At 39.5% G+C, this 24,161-nt stretch overlaps 1 protein-coding gene across 2 annotated transcripts; it reads left to right on the plus strand.

Annotated features, from left to right (window-relative positions):
* The first annotated feature begins 119 nt into the window (after positions 1 to 119).
* Positions 120 to 23,907, plus strand: LOC137286758 (DDB1- and CUL4-associated factor 8-like). Of its 2 annotated transcripts, none has more exons than XM_067818742.1 (14): positions 120 to 236; positions 509 to 1,494; positions 3,944 to 4,053; positions 6,035 to 6,175; positions 6,533 to 6,627; positions 7,388 to 7,495; positions 12,632 to 12,659; positions 13,303 to 13,347; positions 13,786 to 13,843; positions 14,722 to 14,829; positions 15,364 to 15,494; positions 16,632 to 16,751; positions 18,754 to 18,870; positions 19,451 to 23,907. In XM_067818742.1, exons 2-14 carry the CDS (start codon positions 621 to 623, stop codon positions 19,556 to 19,558), a joined length of 2,043 nt encoding a protein of 680 aa, XP_067674843.1. In that variant the 5' UTR covers positions 120 to 236; positions 509 to 620; the 3' UTR covers positions 19,559 to 23,907. The 2 variants fall into 2 exon arrangements, with proteins under 2 accessions (XP_067674843.1, XP_067674853.1); XM_067818752.1 differs by having other exon boundaries at positions 143 to 303.
* Positions 23,908 to 24,161: the final 254 nt, after the last annotated feature.

Here is a 24,161-nt window from a genome sequence, read left to right on the forward strand (position 1 = left end):
TTATTAATTGTGACCAAATTAATTTGAATATATAACGATAGAACGTAAAAGACAATAATACATATATAACAGTGATAATTTTACCCGCATCAGATTGCAAGATTTTGACCAATCACCTCATGGTTTTTCATTCACTGCCCGTATGTGAGACGAAAACAAGGATTATCTCGACACAGCTGAGAAAGCTTGGAAACATTTCCTGAGAATGCTTTGCGCAGTGCATCGGAGATAAATTGGTGTGCATGTACCTCTCGCTCGTTATAAACAATACATCACGTGACAAAGTCTAGCCTTTCATTTCATGTAATGTCACTGACAGTATAGCCAATAACGTTTTGTTTATTTTGACATTTTGATCCATGTAACTTGTTATTGGATGTAAATTCATGTCCCAATATGGCCGCTTGATCACTCAAGACACCAAACCTACCTACACATATAGTTTAATGTTTTCACTTCAAAATTAATGTTCATGGGCTCAGCGGCATCTCGTCTTTCTGCATTTCAGAGCATGAGATCATCGGAGCATGATGACAGTTGCAATATTTTGAAAACATAAAACGTCGTCCACAGTCATTTGATTCTATCGTCTTGATAAGTGTCTTGCAACATCCTGCAAGATGGCAGAGGCATCAGATCAGGAGGTTTCAAGCACGAACAACAACATAGAAGGAAGTGGACTGTGCAGTGGCTCAGGGAGCAAGAATGATTTTGTTGAGTTTGACGACAAGTCCAACCTCCCAACGTCAACCACAAGCGATGATTTGTCCGAGTCCAGTATGGCATCTCGGGACAACTTCACTCTAGGAACTCTAAAGAAAGATGACAGTGGAATTGACATGGAGAAATCTCCAACTACAAGTACAAAAGAGATGTCAGATGCAGAGTGCAGTGAATCTCTGAATGACAGTGCAGCTTGTTCACAAAGTGAATCGGTTAGTGATGTCAAATGGGAAGATGTGAAAGCTAAATCAGATGAAACTTCAGATGTTGGCATTGATTCATCTGAAAGCACAGGTATGCGTGATTGTAATGACACCGATGACAGTGAAAATGTTGCCACTTCTAATATGACGGAGTCACCCGTTGCTAGTCCAAGTCATGATGTCAGTGATACAAATATTGTTGCAGATGACTCAGAAACTAACACAGGATCGCCTGGTACTCGTAAACGCAGGCATGAACGTAGCAATTCATCATCAAGTGACTCTGAAGACAGTGATAATGAAACTGCAGACACCAGTAAGAAGAAAGAATCTGAGTCTGAAAGTGAGGATGAAATGGACATTGATGATGATGGTATCAAACCACGTCATAAATGGCGAGCTGTGTCAGACTTGCGTGATCGGGAGTATGGCTACACCAATAGATCACCTCCATCCATATTTCGTGAGAAGATTCATGCAAGTCTTCAAATGGTACAAAGACTAAAGTTACAGTATAGGATGGAATATCATGAGGGATGTGTCAATGCTCTACATTTCAACAGAATCGGTAACTCTTTCAGTACTTACTTTTTTGCTTTCTGTTATGATACACATTACAAGTGTTCCCTTCAGGTTTGTACTTAGATTTGCAAAACTGGGGTCCCAAATCCACCTTAAGTAACTCCTGACAATAAATTTCAGTAGTACATACACAGTATGTAAAGCAGTGTAGTACTAAACAGTAAGTGACTTTAACCACAGGATTGTCTTTCCTTTTCAAGACTTCTGTACATCAGAAGCACGTTTCTGCATCACTTGAAATCATGACCCCAAACTCAGTACTTGTGCTCATTATTCACGTCAGTGCTCTTCCCAAACCTCTGAACAACATATAAGCTTAATTTGGCATTCTTGGACAAATTACTCTGTGTCACTGAAAAGAAGTATGATAATAGACACAGGCGAACTGTGGCACAAGTACAGTTGTGCAACCAGTCTTCCTATATCATGTATAAGCGAAAAGCAGAGGCTGGGCATTGTGCTTCTCTCAGTTCAGTTAAAAGTATTTTCAGTTCTCCATATAAGGGCTTTATCGGCCCATATTTTGTACAGGGAAAAAATATGCACAGTCCAGTTGGAAATAATTCAGAAAACTTAGCGCAGTCCAGTTGGAAATAATTGGTGTGTGGTCTTAGAATCATTTACAGACATATTTATCTGAAAAATATATTGTTTATTGACATGTTTACACAAGAGAATCAGTGTTGCATAAATGAAACACAAGATAGCTGGTACTCCATTAAATTCCATTCAGTACTCTACATGTACACTTAGGTTTTTCCAGTACTAATGTATTGAAAAAATAAGGATTACATACTCCTGATGTTGAAACATTATCTGCAGCCCTGTATTTTCAGTTCCAAAATAAAATATTGCAACTAGCAAATGTGGGCACCCATTTCCTCTCAAGGTTGTGCTCTCATATTTCCAACCTTGTATTTAATAATTACTAACATAAGATATATTTCATTCAACATTTTAAACACCACTGGCATATCAAATTGTCCTTTTCCTCCATTACCCCTGACAGCTTCCCATTCAAGGAAGTGAAGGAACAAAAATATGCAGAAATGAAAATGCAATATGATATTGCCTAATTTTACCATTGAACTGTTGAAAACTGTTGTCTTATCTGTTGTCGGTGTTGTTAAATGTTTTGTTTCATTATTTTCTAAAACAACACTCATGATGTAGCTAGTAAATGAGAGCAAGGGATGTAACGACGATGGTCATCTGCAAATGTTCGTTATGGTGGATATGTGATTCAACAGGTTTATTTAAAGTTAACTCCCTTGTCTTTCGCTCTATTAAAACCAAAAGCTGGCAGGAGTAATGGAAGCGAAAAATGATTCGATATGCCATGAGTGGCGCTTAAAATATTAAATGTGAGCATGAAAATCTGAGTGCACAGCCATGTGATGAAATGGGTGTCTGCCTTTGATCATGTTGATGGTCGTGATATTTTATTTTGGCTTTGAAACAATTTTTTGAACTGAACTGAGAGATGGATGTTGTTAACCTTTTCTCACTTCATTCACTCGCATATTAAGTAGATGGCTCATTTTTCTCTCTTTTCCACAACCCTGTTTGCACTATAGTTTGCTTGTGCTGAAATGAATTATAGTTACGAATATGTGCAGATAAAGCTTTCAGTTAAAACTGTTAGCACGGACTATGTGAGGAAATCTTTCCATCACAATTTCAATTATTTTTATAAACAAAACCAACTGTCCAAAGGATTGCCAATTAATAATTTCACATGGGCTTCTTGAGAATGTAAGATTCCTGGTTAAATGCTGTAGTATACTTTACCAACAGATTTAATTAGTCATTTGATAGCTGAAGTATAATATTTCTTGTCAAGAATTTGGTTTTTGGTTTTGGCCATCATTATTTCCAACCTCTGTGGGAATAGTAATAAACAGTCAACTACATTTATCATAATTTTTTATGCATTGCAGATTCTTTTCATCACTAAAATGTCACTCATTTCATCAGCTAGATCATGTAGATGTGATAAATATCTACATTGTGAAGGCATTTGTCAGTGAAGGGAAGTGTCACAGAAACACTGCTTACTGTCAAAATGCATGAGTAAGCACTATATGTTTCTGGGGTTAAATCAGTTTGGTGAGGTTGTTGTTTTACGCTGCACTCAGCAATATTCCGCCTATATGGCGTCAGTCTGTAAATAATCGAGTTGGACTAGACAATCCAGTGGTCAACATCATGTGAATCGATCTACGCAACTGGGATTAGATGACGTGCAAACCAAGTCAGGAGAGTCAGACCACCCGATCCCTTTAGTCACCTCTTAAGTCAAACATAGGTTACTGAAGATCAGTTCTAACTAGGATGTTAACGATTGTATGGTCATGCATGTAAGTGTGTAGGTGGCTTCTTGGACAAATCTGGAATGAAGGTCATGTTCATCATACTGTTGTCTCTGACTGAAGGCACACTGTTGGCAAGTGGGTCTGATGATCTCAACATAGTACTGTGGAACTGGCTCAGGAATCGACCTGCCCTTGTATATGACAGTGGCCATCGGAGCAATGTCTTTCAGGTAAGCACAGACACAGATTACCGAGTTGATCTGTCACCTTCTTGCCAAGTTGGCTTTGTTTACATATTGATTTATTCCTAGGAAGCTCCAAGGCAACAAGAGCAGGGAGACAACTGTTACTCAGGGACCAAGCTATCTAGTCTTTCTTTTTTTTTTTCACTTCACAGTTTCAGTTTTGATGAAATTACAAAGAAAGATATTTTATGGAAAGTGTTATGATAGTTAGGTGTTTGATCATGTGAATAGATATGTTGGACTGGACTGTTTGTATCTTCTTTGCAGCAATTGAGATAAAACTTTGTTACATCCTAGAAATACTGAATTATTGTGTAATCAAATGTTTTATATGTGATACAAATTGTAGGCTCCTCCATCAGGACGTTATGTTCATGTGACAGTGAAACATTTCCTTACAACAAGGTAGAATGGAGATAGGTTCAGTCAATAGTCCTTCCTGTGCAAAGAAGGTACATCACGGTCAACGTTTGGTTTACAACCTGGCTCATATAGCTTGGAATTTTGTGAATCAGTAGTAGCTTGACCATTGAGATATGTCACTTCTGTGCCCCTACTCCATTTGATCAGACATGAATTCACTACTCCTGTAGCGTGTATGTGCTGGAAACATAATGATCAAAAGTTCAGTCAGTACTGATTAATAATCAAGATCTATATTGTAACGAAACTGGTCCCACCTTGCAAAATACTTGACTTCACATGCAAATGTGGATGAAATGAAGGATAACATTAGGAAAACGTCATGACATTGATATCATATATTGGCAGTGTACATTCTTTGCAAATGCTACGTGTCAGGTGCCACATTGTTTAAAAAGTAGATGTCACTTTCTTGTGACATAACAACATAATTATATCAACAGTAACTACCAGTATGTATTTCTTGTCAAGAAGTGATACAGTGATTATTATTGCCCAGATAGCCTTCATAGTTAGCCCAACCTTGCCATATGTTGGGCCAATTTTGGGCCAACTATGAATGCTATCTGGGTGTGAGTGTCTCAGGATGCAATGTGTATTTGTCTTTGTATATTTTCCAAAGTGGATGAACATTACAAAGTCACATAATACACCAGGTCAGTTATGGTGAATAAAGGTTCGTTGTAGCCAGTTTACCTCCTTTCCTTGTGAAGATATGGACTTAGTTCATCCTCATTTGTGTTCTGAAGGGCTGTAGGATAGCCTAGTGTTAAAGCATTCGCTTGTCACATTGAAGACCCATGTTCGATTCCCCTCTTGGATACAATGTGTGAAGCCCATTTCTGGTGCACCTGATGTTGTATTGCCGAAATATAGCTAATAGTGACACAGAACTCACTCTCTCATTCATTAGTGCTCTGAAAGCATGTCACAGAAGATTAACGTCCCATTACATATTGTGCATTTCACTTTGAATTGATGTCATGTTTATTATCAAAATTGTATGACTATTATATATTGAGTTTAACCCTATTAAGAAATTCTGGTTGCAACACTGACAGTTGCATACAAGTACATGACAAAATACTGAACAATTCCAGTCTTCCAGTTACCCATGGTAACTGAGTTGTCACTGTTTGTAGACGATATGGAAACAAAAATTGCCCGAATATTGAAAACACCTTGGTGGTAGACATTGTGTATGAAATGTCTCTCAGTCCTGACTGACCCTGGTAAGACAAATGTTCCATTTACTACCAAGTAGTTCACAGTGAAAGGACAGCTTGGTATTCATTACATGTCCACTCTTACTGTGGTCATATTATTACAAGTGTTAATGTATAAATTAGTGACCAACGATTAGCACAGACAAGACCTAAACAACTATGGTATTTTATGCAGAATTTTTTTTTTTTAAATCCAGGATTTTTTTTGTAAAGGACAAATGCTCATATTAAAAACTATGTGTCTGAAATGAGACTATTATTCCTGTCCCCTGCCTTGGATTGATGTTGATGACACAAGATCATACTGACTGTTGCAGGCGAAGTTCATGCCATATAGTGGTGACTGTCACGTAGTGAGCTGTGCACGAGATGGGCAAGTGAGGCTGGCAGAGTTGTCTCTAACTGGGGTGTGCAAGGGCACCAAGAAGCTGGCCCAACACAAGGGGGCAGCACACAAGGTGAAGAACGTATTGTGATTCCAGTGATTCCCTTGCCAAGTTTAGTGCCATTACATGATGAAGTTGCCATAAGCATACTCTCAGAAATGTGAAAGAAAACCTTTTCATTTATTCTTAATAAAGCCTGTGGTGAATGGGCACTGCCTCAAGCAAATTAGACAAATAAATCTTTAACATGCTTGCTATCGAGGTCATTTCAAAATCAGATTCACCAGTTCTGAAAACTTGTCAAACAAAATCTACCTGTAGTCTTTCCATCAGATACAACTCATCCTAATAATGTGTGCTTTGTTGTACAACTGCAAACAGGACATTTATGTCCCCTACTGTTAAGCAGATTATTGTATGTTTGTACAGCTTGCCCTGGAGTTCGATTCACCTCACTTGTTTCTCAGCTGTGGGGAGGATGCAATGACATATGAGATGGATCTGAGACAGGACAAGCCGAACAAGTAGGCTGGCTTCCTTCTTTCCTAGACAGTACCATTGTTGTAAACATCCAGTATAGGCCCTGACACCAAGTGGCCAGGTGCAGTTCCCACTTGTTTGTTTTTGGTGGCACTGATATGTTGTGGACTGTGACATGACTCAAGAAACATGAAACAAAGATGTTATTAATATTCTGCTGTCAATAGTTGTCCCGACAGCAGCACAAGACAGGGAGAACATGCTGGTCTTATTTATTTGAACTGCCTGCGAATTGATTTGACTCTTATCTGTGCTGACATTCCATATTGAAATTGGCAACCTGTTTTTGTGTACAGGACTTGATGGTAGTCAGGTGCTTGTGAAGAGGCTGCTAGTATGTAATTTTAGCATGACAATATGACAACCCAAAACTGAAATGAAAAGGATGGAATATTTCATGTCGCTCATTTTCTCTGTAACAGCTTAACATGTGCATGGCTATTTAGAATGTCAGTGCACATAACAGGAAATATGTTTATTGTTTGTTGGAATGTTATAGGTCCAAGACAATTGAAGCTGAACTATGCTCGACAGTCTTGATAGTGTTTGTGAATGTCAGCAGTCAAGTTTATAGGTTTTCATAATGTTTACTGAGCTACTAAATAATTAATTGAAATGACATAATTCTTGTGATGTTTTAGATTTATTTGGATCATCAGACTGTATAGTCAGTCTGATTTTACAAAGAGACACCTAAATTGTTGTACTTGATGAAAGAGTAAATAAGGTGTTCTTGTTTCACAGACTGATAACAACCAAAGAAAATGACCGGAAGGTGGCACTGTACTCCATCCACTCCAACCCACGCAACTCTTTCGAGTTCTGTGTCGGAGGTCGAGATCACTTCATCAGGTCAGTGTCTCGGCATTATGTCTATGAAACGTTATTAGATTGCAGATACAGTGGTCGTGCGAACATCATTGTCACAGATCATTCTTTGAAAGCAGATTTGTTCGTCATGCAGATCTGTATTCTTAACTTAGGCCAGACCAATTTTATTTCTTGTTTTACAGATCCGACGGTCATATTTTTTGTAGAATAAGAAAAAATAATTATTAAATTGTTCCTTATCCTCATGCGTGTTATGCTTATCTTCTTCTAGCCCCGTGAAGGTCCAGGATAGAATAGGCCTTCAGCAACCTATGTTTGCCATAAAAGGCGACTTGTCGTAAGAGGTGATGAACGGGATCGGGTGGTCAGGCTAACTAACTTGGTTGACACGTCATCAGTTCCCAATCGTGCAGATCGATGTTCACGCTGTTGATCACTGAATTTTCTGGTCCAGACTTGATTATATAGCTGGAATATTGCCAAGTGCGGCGTAAAACTCAAGTCACTCACTCACTATCTTCTTCGGTGCAAATATTAGTGAAAAATTTGAATCCCTTGTAGATCACTTGAAGAGGACGTATAAGTTCAATCACACACGAGCTGCCTTTCTTGAACCTTTTTCCATCCTAAACAGTCATGTGACGTGACATGATTGTCACTCTCTTCTTCATATCCTTTTATATCTTTTATCCAAGCTGTGTATGTCTTTTGTTTATAATTAAATTTCATCGTATGTCAAAAGTTTGAAAAAGATATTCATATTCTGTGAGATTTATTCATCATATGTAGTTTGTCTACGTAATATGAAATCTTGCAGTGAATGCAAGTACTGGTTGTGTTGCAGATACTGTATTAATTTATCAGATTTGTAATTTAATCATTAATACTGTTACAACTTACATCAATAGACATGTGATGGACTGGGGGAGGAAGTCATCTGAAATCACTGGTGATAAGTCTAGAGATAATACTGGTAACTGTGTGTTGTTAACTGCTGCTGAAATTCTTACAGGACAGTCATCTGTTGCTGATCAGGACTTAGCTGTGTCTAGGAAGAAGTCTGGTGATACTGAGTCAGCTTCGTCGGAGAGTAAAAAAAATATGCCCTCATCGTCTGTGTTGCAGAAGTTATCATCTTCATCTAGGACCCCTCTGAAGTCAACTTGTTTCAGTAAAACAATGCATCAGAGTTTGTTCACCCAAGACATTGTGCCCCCTGATGAAGCAGACGTATATGCTGACCCTCAAATACTGCTGCCTGAAGTACCAGTAGGATCTGCTAGAACATCGACACACTCTACCTCTGTGACAATCATCCCCTGCAACCCTGTTCAGGTATGTGAAGACCAGCCTCCATCAATGGAGACCTCTGTTAAAAGAGACAAAACCAACGTAGCCTCATCGTAGCTGCAAGAAGACACAGATGATGCCTCAGCATTCTCGATGCTGCATCTACACCTCATCAGTTCCAGCCTACAACGCAGAACTTTGACGTGGGTGACTTTAGGAAGCAGTTAACAATGCAGATGATGGCGTTTCTTTTCACAGAAGAAGGAGCTCCATGTCAGGACCCTATGATGACAGACAGTGTTTGGGGAAGCATGGGTCTTCGATAACCTGTTCTTGAGAGCTCTATGTCCTCATCCCACAGGTCTACATCTGAAGACGACATTTGCGAACACGTTCAAGAAAATCTTCAAGTTCAGAACACTAAGCCGTCACGGGGAAGAGGAAAAAGTTTCTATGAAAGTCCGTGAGACAACGTCACGTGAGTGAACATTAAACGTCCGAGAAGAAAGAGAATCCTTTTTTAAATCTAGTCGCTGCACATCAGAATCCTGTAGCTCCCACATTTATAGGTCAGCGTTGTCACAGAATTGAAACCGCAGATGCTTGGAGTAGGAGGAATGTTCTGAAGAGGAAGTTTCGCAAAGGCACATGAAGGCACGCGAAAGCACAGTTCGGCTGATCCAGAACTATCTCAGGGAATAATGCACAGAGGAGGACAGTGACTACATCTTCTAGGAAGCAGAGGTCACATCTTGGCCTGCAAACAGCTTGGACTTTTCGTTCCCCTCAAAAGAATCAAATGCAGCGTTCACATGAAGATGCTGGATGATGACTTTGAGACCTCCAAGGTGACTGCAAACCTCCATACAGCATTTGAGAAAGCAGCCAAGCACCAAAATAAACATGTACCAACATGCAACACTAAGAAGTTCCATCTGCATCACATGGCCCCTTCATGTGAGTGCCGCACCTGGAGGACGACTAATGTAATAATTCTTATAAGGTGGTAGACAAGAAGATTGAACTTGACACCATGACTTGAAGAATACTCTTTGGCCTTGCAAGATCTTGAGCCATCAAGGAGGCAATAGCCAGGTTCGAGGACCCAAAAGCTGAAGATGATAAAATGATCCTATCAGCAATACCAACTCAGAAGAAACACCAACACTTAATGTCTGATCACCTGGTTTTGGTGTCGGCGGGTATCACCCTCCACGGTCCACAAGGTCCACTGTTGACATGTTCCTGGAGTTACACACCAAACCTCGACTAAGAGCTCCTTGGACAGCACCCACTACATTCGGTAGGGAGATTGACACAGTTGTCCAGGAAATTAAACATGATTCCAGAGAAACCATGGTTATCAAGTCCAATGTTATGTTGGCCAAAATCATCTGTCAAATGTCCCAGGGGTATTTCTTGAGTACAGAAGGCAAAGGGGAAGAGATACTCCAGCTTCGAGAAGGCGACAAGAGTTCCTTTTGTCCTGGACATTCCAGAGGATCAAGACACTGAGAATGGGGTTTGGAATGACTGGACACTTCCACCCCCAATCATTCCTGTACAACCATCAACAGTCTGTTGATGTCTACAAAGGTATTGGGGAAAATATAAGGAATATTAGAGGACCACTAAGTTTCACAAGTACTCTAAAAAGGCTTCAGGGTGCAGCTGAAGGCCACACCTCTGCTAACCCTCGACCCTTTAGTCTACTACACAGATGATCAGGCAGAAAAGTTAGAATACACAAGGGACTTGCTATTGGCCAAGAACACTGTAGAAGCGATAGATCAAAATCAGCTGATGCCCGGCTTCTACTCCTCATTCGTGGTACCCAAAAAGAACTTCAAAGAGAAGTCCACAACATGAAGAGATTCAACCAAAACTATATACTAAAGCCAGGGAAATCCACCTCCCTCAACTTGTTCATCCAGCAGATTACTTGGCCAGCGTAGACTTACAAGCCACATATTTGCACATCCTGATTCATCTGGAGTCAAGAAAGTACGAGAGTCCTGTTCAGATATCAATACTTCCAGTGGAGTGTCCTGTCATTTGGAATATCTAGTAACCAAGCCCATCGTCACCTATCTACATTGCCTTCTAACCGGACAGCGGGATGCAAGTTCATCAAGAAGCTTGTGAACTCCCTCGGCAGCTAGACTTCCCCATCAAAGAGGTGTTGCAAACGGGATGGCTAGTAAACTTGATGAAGTCAGAGTTGGAACCAAAGCAAGATCTTCACCTCCTGGTGTATTGTGGACCCACAAGACTTGGGTTAACATCCAAGCCATGATTCCAAAAGCAGTTGTATCTCGATTACCACCATGAACGTGGCAGTGTCACCCATTGTTGCATTCACTTGTTGATAACCTTCAGTTTGGAGAGTTTGGGTTGTCCATGTGCAAAGCCTAGACCAGACCAGCATGAATGATAAAGACTGTACAGATAACCATCTTACCCATGTACCTAGGGGTTGCAACTCATTTATGGTAACAGTCTTATCATTGTGTGTGGGTTGTTTATGGATAACTAGAAAGAAAAAGATACTTGTATATCTAAAATGCACATGGATCAGCGAGATACGCTTGTCTCAGAGAAGATGTGGTTCCCCGAGTTGACATGGAAGTTGGATGTACTCATGACTTATGGTGTCAGGCCATTCAAACTTTCCTGCAGAAAACATGTCGAGTCTCCCAGAAAACCCAGGTGCAAGAGCTTATTCGGGAGAGAGTGACAAGCATGGCAAGGCGCATGGCTATTTTGGCAGGAAAAGGATTCAAGGGAGGCAACTCAATGGGGGGAGGGTGTGTGTGAACATTTATGCCCTCTTCAAGGGAACTACTAGGGGTTCAAGTGTTCACTCTCATTCACATAGAAGAAGATAAGCATAATAACCATGAGTCAGGATACACCTTTAATTGTGCTTGGCCCTGGATATATAGGTAAGAGCAGAACTCACTGACACATTGAGTGCCAGTTTGTGTTGAAGTGAGGACCTCATCCACCCTTGTATTGTTTACAATCATCACCATGTTGCTCAAACATGTAGATACCAAACAAGAGTTTACATACAACCCTGAGAAAAATGATTACAAGTAATGATGATGTGTTTTACCATCCTCGATATCTCCAGTTTATACGTTCCTATAAGTCTCCACTATACTCTGGATGCATCTTCAGGTCAGCCCGAAAAATGTTATTACCTGACTTTGCTGGCTGAACATTCTCACAGTAGCCAATCAGCAGGCCGTTGTTATAACCGAGCTTGCCTGTGTCAATAAAGGTAGCGGTCACAAGTGCGAAGGTTTGCTCGCTGTGTGACTCAGATTTTAGGGAAATCACACAAACAAACTGACCGGTTCACAACTTTAAAACAACATATGCAAGAACTCCTTCTACCTCTTCCAGAGGTTTGTGTTGCCAAGTTTAATCAGTTAGATAATTTAAAAACAAAAGTGAATTGTGATTGGTTCGCTCAACTTCCCAGCGTAGACACCTGATTGGATAAATACACAACCAAGTTTGAAATGAAAGTGCAACGAATTTCAGAAAAACCTGTAGCTTAAAAGAGATGTAATTTTGACAGTTATGAAGAAGGAATAGTCCTGATTGACTGTCAGATATACTCAAATTTGAAAATTTGATGAGTTGCATAAGCTACATATGGTAATTCCTAGATGCAACACTGATATTTTGTATGGTGATCAACTGTAATTCTTTGGTTGAAGCAACAGATGTGTATTGCCATGTTCGTGATAAGTGTAAAGTGTATGCCACCAGGACTTGAATTCATTGTGTTTTGTTGCAGGAGGCACGTAATTTTTTGAAGCTTGCACTAATGTTATGTATGGGCTTACTTTCCAGAGTCTATGACAAGAGACGGATTGCAGAGGTGAGAGGCTATGGAATGTCCTTGTACATTAACACAATCAGGAAGGAACTGATTACTTGAACATTAGTTGATGGGGTTTATTTCACAACCTGTTTAACTATGTGGTTCTTCTGAGTGACTGACGTTGCTGTGATATGGCTGAAAGCAGGTTCGGTCCATACCCATGCACTAAGTGATAGAATACTATGCACAAGGTCAGTCGGACTTATCATAATATAGTGTTCACCATGGGAGTTTCAGAATAATTCTGTTGTAAAACATCATCTGAACATGTGTATTAGAATGGTGATAACATTGTTATCAGTACTATTCCATTCACTATACAGAGTTCCATCCCTTGGACACACCAGGTACCTGTGAATGTACGTTGTGACAAGCGAAAGTTATGACCATTAGGCTACCCCACCACTTCTTGTGGTTAGTGGTTTTCCTCATTGAAGTTTCTAGTTTTGTGGATTTCATTAAAGTGGTAAAAGTTTCAGACCTGCTCCTCTTGAGGTAATTGTTCCCCAGTGTGTTCACATACCTTAACAGGGAAAATGTTCATAAGTGCATTACACCTAACTACTTGTATATCAGACAACTTGTGTATGACCAGTTGTGTTCGCTCATTGCCAGGCTAAAAGATGTCTTCTGATTGCAGGATGTCAATGGCGGAGTGCTAAAGAAGTTCTGTCCTCATCATCTGGTATGACGTTTATTTATCTTCACAAGTCTGTAGCTGCTGTCCTGCACACAGAGCCCATAGACTGTAAACAGCCAAATTTTCAAGACTGGTTAATTTTTGCGAATTTCGCGTCTGACTTCATGACGCAAGAATAAAGACATGCAATAATATAGATGTACCATTCGCTTTATTCAGATATGTCAACAACACAAAAACAATATAGGTGTCATTACTCAATCTCACTTACTGATACTCATATTGATAGTTTTTACAACAGATTAGGATTACGGCAACCCCTTAGAGCAATGTCTTCCTGTTTTGACTGCTTGTTTGACATATCACAATCCACCATGCATGTACAGGCTTCATGATACTGATTCGCAAGTCTATTGTTTCATTATTGTTTATCTTGCAATTGGCAGCTACCTTCTCTGCATACCACTGTGTGAATTGTTTCAGCTAGAGAGTGATGTAAAGGCCAACGTGACCTGCGCCTGCTACAACTACAACGGAACAGGTGAGAGGGTTGTGTGTGGATCATTTCTTCATTCTCTAACCACATGGTTTGGGTTTGTGACCTAGTTGACAGCTTGTCCACTCATCCCAACAGCATGAATTGTTGCTCATGGTATCTATCACTAGATTTGCCAGGTACTGATTAGACGTTGTTTTGCCGAGCTGATGTCAGGTACCTAGAATATTGAGGAATGCAGCAGAAAAAAACACAATTTCATTCCCTCGGCTGGGTTGGAGGGGTAACCTAGTGGTAAAAGCAGTCCCTCATCATGCTGAAGTCGTAGATTCGATTCCCCTTATGGTGCAGTATGTTTTGTCCAATTCTGGTGTTCCCAGGCATGATGTAATTGGAATACTAGTAAAGCGGCGTAAAACCCAACGTAATCACTCTCTCGCTCGCTCCCTCAGTCACTCACTCACCCTGGGTTTTGTGTGATGTGAGAAGTGTGAATTCTACCTATAAGAAAATGCATTCTTTCCATGCTGTATTCTAGTTGTATTGCTCACACTGTTATCATCAATGTTTCTTTAAGTCAGAGTAACTATCCATTTCAAACACAACCCGCTTGGCACTCGTCTACTTTGGAGAAGAAAGTTGAACAAGAAATGAGTATGTTTCTAAGCCGCTATTAGCAATATTCAGCAATATCAAGGCAGGGAACTAACAAAATAGGCTTCACACATTGTATCCACGAGCGAACTCTTTAGTCTCTATAGGCTACGGCAATCAGTTGAAATGAAATTCTTTGATAACTAGTTGTAAATCATGACTTGGATTGCCTTAATATGTCAACATCATTAGTGACATTTTTAAGAAGACCAGTTTGATAATGAAGTGAAGAAATGTATGTGTATCATCCTCCGGACATCTGGTTGTAGAGGTGCTAGGGACGTATAATGATGAGGACATCTACCTGTTCAACAACCTCCACTCTGATGGTGCAGAGTTCACACAGCGGTACCGCGGCCATCGTAATAATGCTACAGGTACAGTCACAGTGCTTTCTCTCTTGTAGTGTTTTTATGACATCACCATCATCACTCACACTTTGTTCAGTTTTCATGTTTTCTTCATATTCACATACTTGATGATTCAAAATACAAGCTCTGTCGAAAATCTACAAGAAACAAATGGCCACAGACTTAAAGACGAGCCAGTTTTGAGTGACATTTTTACCTGAACCTTTTTAAACAACACACTTCTTTAAGATGCTGTTTGTGATTTAGTATTTTAGAACAAAAAGTCCGTCTGATTATGAAGACAGAAGGTATATTTAGCAGAAGGTGCTATTGCTTTTTCACAGGCATCACTGATGTTATACTTCATGTAATGGATTACATGTACATAATAGGACATGTACCAAGCTATCAGGAGTTGTGTCCCTTAGATTTTCACACACAGAACCTGTACTATTATCAAAGAAAGAAAGAAATTATACTGTTTTCTTTCTCTGGAAATATGTACCCATACTTGTAGTGGGAGTGATAGCATTCAGCTGCAGTACTGGTACTGTGTTTTAGTGAAGGGAGTGAACTTCTATGGGCCTAAGAGTGAGTACATTGTCAGTGGCAGTGACTGTGGCCATGTGTTCCTCTGGGACAAGGAGACAGCAAAGATCGTCAACTTCATGGAAGGGGATGAAGGGGGTGTGGTGAGTTCACTGATATCACTTGATTTTACCTGTACGATTATAAACAGCTCTCATGTAGCTGAAATTTGCTGAAAGCATTTAGGCAAATAAACGAACTAAAACTTTGATTCCTGTGAAGACAAGGTTTACAGGTTTACTTCTGTACTTTTAAAGCCATGTTTAGGTGCAGGTGCTTTGTCTCTTCATCATGCAGACGATCAACAGTCTAAATAAACTTTGCCTCGGTGTTATTCGTTACACACCACCACTGACTCTAACAAACCCTAGTAGAATATCACATCAGGTAACCTTTGAGCGACCTATGACAGTCCAATCAATAGCGAGATGGTTAAATAGATTTAACCAATCAGACAACGGCTACTACTTAGGGATTAGAGCGACTTACAAAATACTCAGGTCACTGACACAGATCTGTCCACAAACATATCCGCATATAACAGTTATTGGACCTGAAGTATATACGCTTTGGTTTTTTTTTGTTCATATGGTTACCATTAGCTAATACTTCAGCGAGATGAGATCGTTGAATATTGCCAAAAACACAATTCTCAGTGTTTGTTTACTCACCATTGTCATGGTTGTAATGTGTGCCGTGTACATCACCAGTAAGGGATCGTACGCTAAGTAGCATTCAGAATCGTTTAGGTGCAAACCTTTTCGAGATAAAAAGTTCAAAAGGTATGTGCAAATGTCTACTTTCGCAATTTGGTAAGCTGTGTTCTCATTGGTCAATCTCAAAGGTTACCTGACACGACATCTCATATGCTTTTGTTAGACTTAGCAGTGGAGTGTAACGAAAAGTACCGAGGCTAAGTTTACTTAGACTGAGGTGATCAACAACTGCGTAGGACATGGCTCTCCATCAGCTAGCACGTCCTATATTACTCAAGCTTGTCATTTACAGTAAGTGATGCTCACCTACCAGAAACTCCAGGCCAAGGTGCACACCAACGTATTCTGTTTTTTAGCAGCAAATGGATGGACAAAACTGATGTTGTACCCCAACACTGTGTATTGTTTGCAAAATCACTATATTTATCCCACTGTTTGTACACTGCCTTCAAATATTCTGTATTATTGCACTAGAGCAGAATTCAACAAATAAATGTCCCCAACTATCTCCATTTTTGTGACCAGATCAATGTGTTGGAGCCCCATCCCATTGCTCCTATCCTGGCTACCAGTGGATTAGACCATGATGTCAAGGTGTGGGCGCCCACAGCAGAGGAACCCACCAGACTGAAGGGACTGAGGAAGGTAGGTGTACTTTCACAATTTCACACTTTCACACCCTCACACATTCAACAGTTATAAAGTGGTTGTATTTATGAGATCTTTGAAACTAAAACAGAGGTTCAAAAAGCCCATCGCCCAACGCCAAGAACAAGTCAGTTTTCATTACGGGCAATCAAATAATGGTATCTTACGTGTCTGTGGACCACTAGATAATTTCCACTTACGGTCTCAAACTGCAGACATAGTTGGATTTCATTTCATATCTGCTCATGATGTAGCTACAATAAATAATAAATTTCGCAATAATAATAAAATAGAGCTATTGTTCTTAGAAATTTATCACTTTTCGATAAATAGTCCAGTAAAAGTTACCATCAAACATTGTGTCATAAAATCAGGGCAAGTGGAAAATTAGTCAGATCCCTTTCTTGAAGTCACCTGCCCTGTTTCAAGTGGCTTTTAAAAAAAACTGAACCCCTGACTAAAATATAAAGTAAGATTTGATGTAAATTTCATTCAGGTATGGTTGCAGTTTACCCTAATAAAACATAACCTAGACTGAATTTTCTTAGCACTTAGTGTGAGTAGATAGTGTGAAACTTGAACCTTACAAGGAGTTATCAGTACTGACGAAGGTAGGAATCAAAGTATTAAATAACCGAAAGGTTGTAACTGAATTAGTGTAAGTTTGGAAGGTGACATGGTTTAGTAGTTGCAAGCGCCACCTTGCACACCTGTTCTTCCCGTGCCGGAAGTGAGTGAATTACATCCCATTGGAAATACGTCTAGCCATGTCATGTTGACAGAAACTGGCACACTGAGAATAAACATATCTGTACCTCATGAAGATTGGACACTTTGAGTCGGCTAAGAGTCGTTTTGTCAGATTGAGTCGTTTTTCAACAAGTTGTTCATCATCATCATCAAAAGGGTCACTACTGACGCTGAAACAACTATTGCAATAATGACATGCTATTGCAATAGCTATGGTCAGTTGGGAGCAACTATTGGAACACTATTTCAGTAGGTTTTTTTTACTTGAATTGTCTCATTTAAATTGAGTAAACAGTTAAAACACAAACTCATTGAAGCTGCAAGTCTGCACTCTAAATCAAAGTGAACAAATCTGGTATAAACTGTATTTTGTGCTGAGCATTTATCAACAGAAATGAATTATTAAACAATTGATATTTACACTTACTATTGATAGATCAATAGTTTTTCCTTTGTACCGTCAACTCTGCACTATCAGAGAGTCAACAATTACTATCCATCGATAGCTTGATGCATCATCATCATCGTCATCATCATCATCATCATCATCATCATCATCATCATCATCGTCATCATCATCTTCATCATCATCATCATCGTCATCATCATCTTCATCTTCATCATTCTGCAGCAGACTAATTCTGAGTGCAGCATTAAACATTGTACAAACCAAGCCTCTCTCCCCTAGCCTGACTCTTGAGCTGAGCATGCCTCCAGTTACTTGAAGAGTCAACTATCATCATGATCATTAAGACGAGCTAGCTATGAGTAGGACCAGATGTTTACCGTGTCAAACCTTCATTTGAAAGTGAAGAACTCTCATGCTATTAACCACTGTTGTTCTTGACTTAAACTTGTATATTTTACACACTGCTGACTGTTTATGTAAATTAGCTTTTGCTATCTCGCACAATAACCATTCATATGCACCTTGAGGAAATAATCATAATGAATAATTTGCCCCAAAAATCTGTCATAAGCCAATATGACAAGATTCAAGACATTTTTAGCCCTATAAGGATACTAGGTTTGAGTACATCCTCACTGACTTTTGCTTGTTTAATGAAAGGAATATATAAACAAGTCCTGGCTGATGTTCTCACACACTTATTTCGGTATAAAATGCACGTTTCTGCATGTGGTAAACCCCTACTTAGGTTTTCTGGATTTGATTTTTTACATGGTGTCATTCTGTAGCTAGAATTCTGTTGAGTGCGATGTTAAGCAACAAGCAATATTTGTCTTTCAGGCAATGAAGCAGAACTGTAAAGAGAGAGATGAGGAGAGAACACAAGAACCAGAGATGATTGATGGACAGATGCTGTGGTTTATCATGCACCACTTCCGGCGCTCTGCCAGGAGAAGGGTAGGTTCCCTACTGGAATAATCTGTGTTCTAGGACTCTCCACGAGAAGGATAAGTTCCCTAATGGAATAATCTGTACTAGGACATGGCCTGAAGAAGGGTAGGTTCTTTATTGCCAGGACAGAAGGGAGAGTAGGTTTATTTCTTGCTTTTCATCACTGATTAACAGGGATGGCAGTTTTCTGCAAGTCAATCAATCTTCAGATACATATAAATCCAAAGAGAGAATATTACGGGGGATGATGTCCCGCTTATCAGCGTCAAGTACCCACATCTGTGTCTATCAAATTTCAGAATTTCACTGTAACTTTCACTGAAAAACAGCTGAAATCTCTTTCACCTGTTGGCATCAATGGATTATTGAGGACTAGTTAAAATGTGTGGTGATGCAGTGTACCTGTGTCCTGACAGCCTGGTATGCAGCGACTAGATGCTCTGGCCCACACTTCATGTACCAGGCTAAATTGAACAGTGCTGGCTAGACACGATCTGCTAAACTGAACAGTGTCATACACACTGAAACAGATCATTTAATCATTTTTATAAACTGAAAAATCTTTTGTTTTTGTTTTTTCTGTAAGTTGCGTCAAGAGGGGGAAGAGGTGTCGAGTTCCAGCGAAAACAGTGACTCTGATTCAGATGAGGAGGAGGCTGAGGACACTGAGAGACTTCAATGTACCCCGTCCTAGTCATATGACTGTCATGTGGCACTTTTGTTGTCAGATGCATAAGCTATTCTAGCCACATGTCACGTGACATGAGATGGTCATGATTTCAGATCCTCGGTATGTTGCACTTCCGTGTTGCATGTGTGACCAGTGCCAGTTTGCATTACAATAAGACATTGTTGGGCTGATCATGAAACTGGAAAGCATACAGTGTTAGCAATGCATCACCATTTCATGCTATGGAATGACAGCTTTAAAGAAACTGTCTCACTTAAGGCAGGAGAAAGACTTGAACACAACAGCCATTTCGGAAGAACCTGCAATGAAACTGTTTCTTAAGAAACAAAGTTGCCCACAAAATAAACATTTTGTACACAGGAAGTTACATCACAAAAATGACTTAGCGATCCTTTTCAGCAAATGTACAGTAAACATTTGACAGTTGATATTGTTAGGTGTACATCTGCATAGTGTGAATTTCACAAACCAGCTAGCTTTTGTTATTAAGAGGAGATGATGTAACAAGAAAAAAAGCATTTCCAAATGTTAAGTGATGTTTATGTGTGTACTTTTCCGACGGGAAGAAAAAATGCTTTCTCTCTAAGAAAGACTCCTTGGTTGCTATTTCATGTACTCTGGATTTGCTCAGTGGAAATTGATAATTATTAATGTGTTAAAAATGACAATGGAATTGAAGATTGGTGGTGTTTTTAATGCTTATGTCTTATGGGTTTTTCTGCCTTTCATCTGAAAGTTCAATCAAGAATCTAAATCTCAATCTTAAATGTGCAGTTAATGAATTTGAATATTCTGCTTCAGTCTGAATCTGAATATGTCCGAATTCAAATTGTGTCCATTGCCCATGGTAAAGTACATGGTGCCACAGTACATGTTGCCAAATGTCACTTTGACAGGGGGATTATAAAAGAATGACAGTTTACAGCATGTGTCATCATGGATGTGTCCAAGTTGTGTATTCCACTGTATGCTAATAAGTGTACAGAACTAGAGCAGGGCATTGTGATGCAGGGAAGATATGGACATTTTTGACACACTTACACTTGCCAGCAGTTCATGCTATAGCAACCAGGAAATACATATATTTTCTTCTATGTATTTGCAGTTCTGTATGAAGTTTGAAACGTAAATGTCATAGAAATAGATTATTTTTCAAATATTGAATTGAAAATCATGCTTAGAGCAGTTACATATCGTGATCACAGTTGAGATATATTGACAGTTGATAGTTTGGCAGCAAATTTGAATCATAGCTTTAATGAAACATAGATGATCGACTGCTTTGCTACCTGTACAGTCTGTATGCTTGTATGCTATTATTGTGATGTTATCAGCTCTAAGATGTAACATCCTGTGCTCCTTTATGATCATGAATTCTTCACCATATCAGCTATCTTTGACATTTCTGGTTTTGTTTATGCATTTTTATTGCCGGATTGAGTGATGGCAGTTACAGACAAGCTAGGTGTGTTTATGTTATTTTGCATGTCAAGTTGATGCCTTGTCAATAACGTTGGTATATGGCAAAGCTTCATATTCTCCATTTAAATTCTTTTTTGAGTGATGTGACAAACTTTTTGCCCTGAAATAGTTCAGTGTAGTGAAAAAGTTAAGTGAATCCAAAGTGGCTCATATGTAAGAGGAAGCTAGGGGGATGGGCATGGTCAGACTTGCTGACATAGTTAACTCATGTCTTTGTAAACCTGTCACATATATTCTTTCTTGTGATGTCCACTTCTGAAAGTTCTGTCAGGCAGATTTAGGTATCTGTTGTCATATACATGGCTGAAGGTGACATGAAACAAACCTACAAACAGGGATGGCAATTTTCCATGGATCCCTGGTTTTCCGCCGATTTTGTTTCAAATTGATCGATTTTGTGAATTGTCTGAACCCTTATTCGATGACACAAAATTAAGTTTTCAACTGAAAACTGATTTTCCTGTTGCCATCCCTGTACATAGCAGACATAAGGTAAATGGAGTTGATATATTGCCAACCTTGGATGTGACTGACATGAAGTATAGGTGGTCATTATAGATGCAGAGTATTTTGTGGATGGAAGGATAGACCTACTCTCACTTGATTACAAGATCTGCTGTCAGTAAAGATATGTTGGTATGACTTTCGTGAGAAATTGTAAAGCATGGGAGTTGTATGCTAAAGATAACAATGTGAAACAGGACCCTGGATTTTTGTTCTCTACAACTAATCTGACACCAAAACACTTTCTCATTGCCTGTCCCCTACCTATACCCTATGCAACAAGTGGTGGGCATTATGTTCCCACACACAACATTGCATATGTGATGAAGGCTGTTTAAATGCATCTCAGACTAACAAATGTATCCTACAGTAGCTGCACTTTGTAGAAAGCAGACACTGGACAAAAATGATAAACAAGCATTGCAAGTTACTTATTGAAAACAGCGACCACACTTGTCATAAGAGGCGACGGGATCGGGAGGTCAGGGTCGGTGCCTTGGTTGACACTTCATCGGTTCGCAGTTGCGTAGATCAAGGCTCACGCTCTTGTCTGGTCCAGACTCAATATTTACAGACCCCTGCCATATAGCTGGAATATTGCTGAGTGCAGCATAAAGCTAAACTCACTCACTCACGTACTGAAAACTACCATGTTTCATCTTAAAAAGGGGCAGTTGGGTAGCCTTGTGGTTGAAGCATCCACTAGTCACTCTGAAGACCGGGGTTTGATTTCCCTCAAGTGTGAAGCCCATTTTTGGCGTGATTTGGCTGTAATATTGCTAAAAGCAGTATAAAACTAAAATCATTCACTTCTGAAAAGGTTGGTGAGTATTACACACATGGTTTGAAGTACTTGGGTCCTGGACCGGTTCTTTGGTGCAAAATAATTTGCGTTGCAGAGTTACGCTTAAGATTGGTTTGTCCGACACTGCTGATGGGTTGCATATTAATCAGTGGTCTCGTCAAAATTGTGTTAAGTATCAAGCGCTCAGTTCTTGCTTCTAAATATCAAGAGAGTTTCAGTGTCTGCTGTTTAGAATTAGGATCTTGTTCTGTCTAAGAATCTTTTTTCACTGCTATTCAATGGTATATGTTCTACCCTACAGGAACTGTTAAGGGTTACATAATACTGAAGAATGAGGACTCTGCTTTATGGATATACAACTTCTTTTATTCAGTGAGTGCGATGTTTCGACATAGATACTAATGTCTTTGTCATTGTCGTTGCCATTTGCTTTACAAAGACATTAGTATCTATTTTGAAACATCGCACTCACTGAATAAAAGAAGTTGTTTATCCATAAAGCATAGTCCTCATTCTTCATCTACTTAATTTCTAAAATGCCTATCAATGATGTTACATAATACTGATGTGTAGCTTGATTCCTTGCCAAGTCATATTGCTAAATCCTGTAACAAATTCACTAGGTTTTTGTAAATAATTTGTCCATGTCTGTGTACATAATATAACAGTTATTTAATGCTTTGGTTACGAAACTATTACCTGATGTTATGTGTGTTTGCATATGTGGGTGATTTTCAGTCAGAATGTAGTGACAGAGTTCGACTGAACTTCTACACAATAATTGGGGCACTAGGGCCTGAAATGATCAGAAGAAACTCTCCTTCCAACAATCTTCTTTTTTCATGAGGCCTGCTGGGAAGAAAACAAAACCGTTTTGGGTTTGTTCCATATCAACATATGTCAGGTGATCTGTTGACAAAGATCAAGAGAGGTTACCTTAAGCTAATCCACTTCAGTGATGACTGTTTTAGGATTTGGGGATAGAATAGACAAAATGCCCTCCAGCTTGTCTCATAATGCAGTAAAAGTGCCAAAGAAGAGGAAAGTGAAGCAAATGTTGTGGGGAGAATGGTGAAATTGTCATATCATGAGGGGATGGGGTTGCAATAATTGGGCTGCATGCCTCAAAACTGCAGATCTTGCTGCAAGTTGTTTAGAATATGGTTGTGCTTGCACATACTATAACATCTGATTGAGCAGAAAGGTCACTGTCTTAGATATGGATGTGGTGATTTCTGGAGAAGAGTGAGTCAGTTACCCTGTGTCCCAAGTATACCCCATTTATCAAGGAAATTTGTCACTTTGAGTTTGTTTGTGTCTGTGATGAAATCACAGAAATACATGACGGCATAAAACCCAAGATGAGTCACCCAGTTACAACAACAAATTCTGACTGAAAATGACAGGATGTGTGTTCCACCTGATGTGTAATATTTTCCTAGTAAATAATAGAAAGTGCTTACATTTGTTGCATTTGTTCATAGCATATAACTGAGATACTTTATTCCTGATGTTTAATAATTCCATGAGACAAGAAATACAGTGGTTCTTTTCCACAAAAGTCGTGTTTGTTGTCAACAATCTGCACCCTTTGTCACCAGCCTCCCATACATTGTCAGTTACAAAGTCAAGAGACTCCTAAAATAAACAGGCCAATATTGAATGGTTTTCTAAAGAAACAACAGGATCCTCAACACCATCAAGGCGACTGGCGGGTGTGTGTTGGTGAGCAGGTAGCATTACCCAGCACCCACAACGAGGAGGTGGCTCGCCACGGGTGCCGAGAGAGCGGTAGTACTTTGACAACCATCCTCT

This window comes from Haliotis asinina, chromosome 1 (genome assembly GCF_037392515.1).
Source record: "Haliotis asinina isolate JCU_RB_2024 chromosome 1, JCU_Hal_asi_v2, whole genome shotgun sequence".
Classification (NCBI taxonomy): domain Eukaryota; kingdom Metazoa; phylum Mollusca; class Gastropoda; order Lepetellida; family Haliotidae; genus Haliotis; species Haliotis asinina.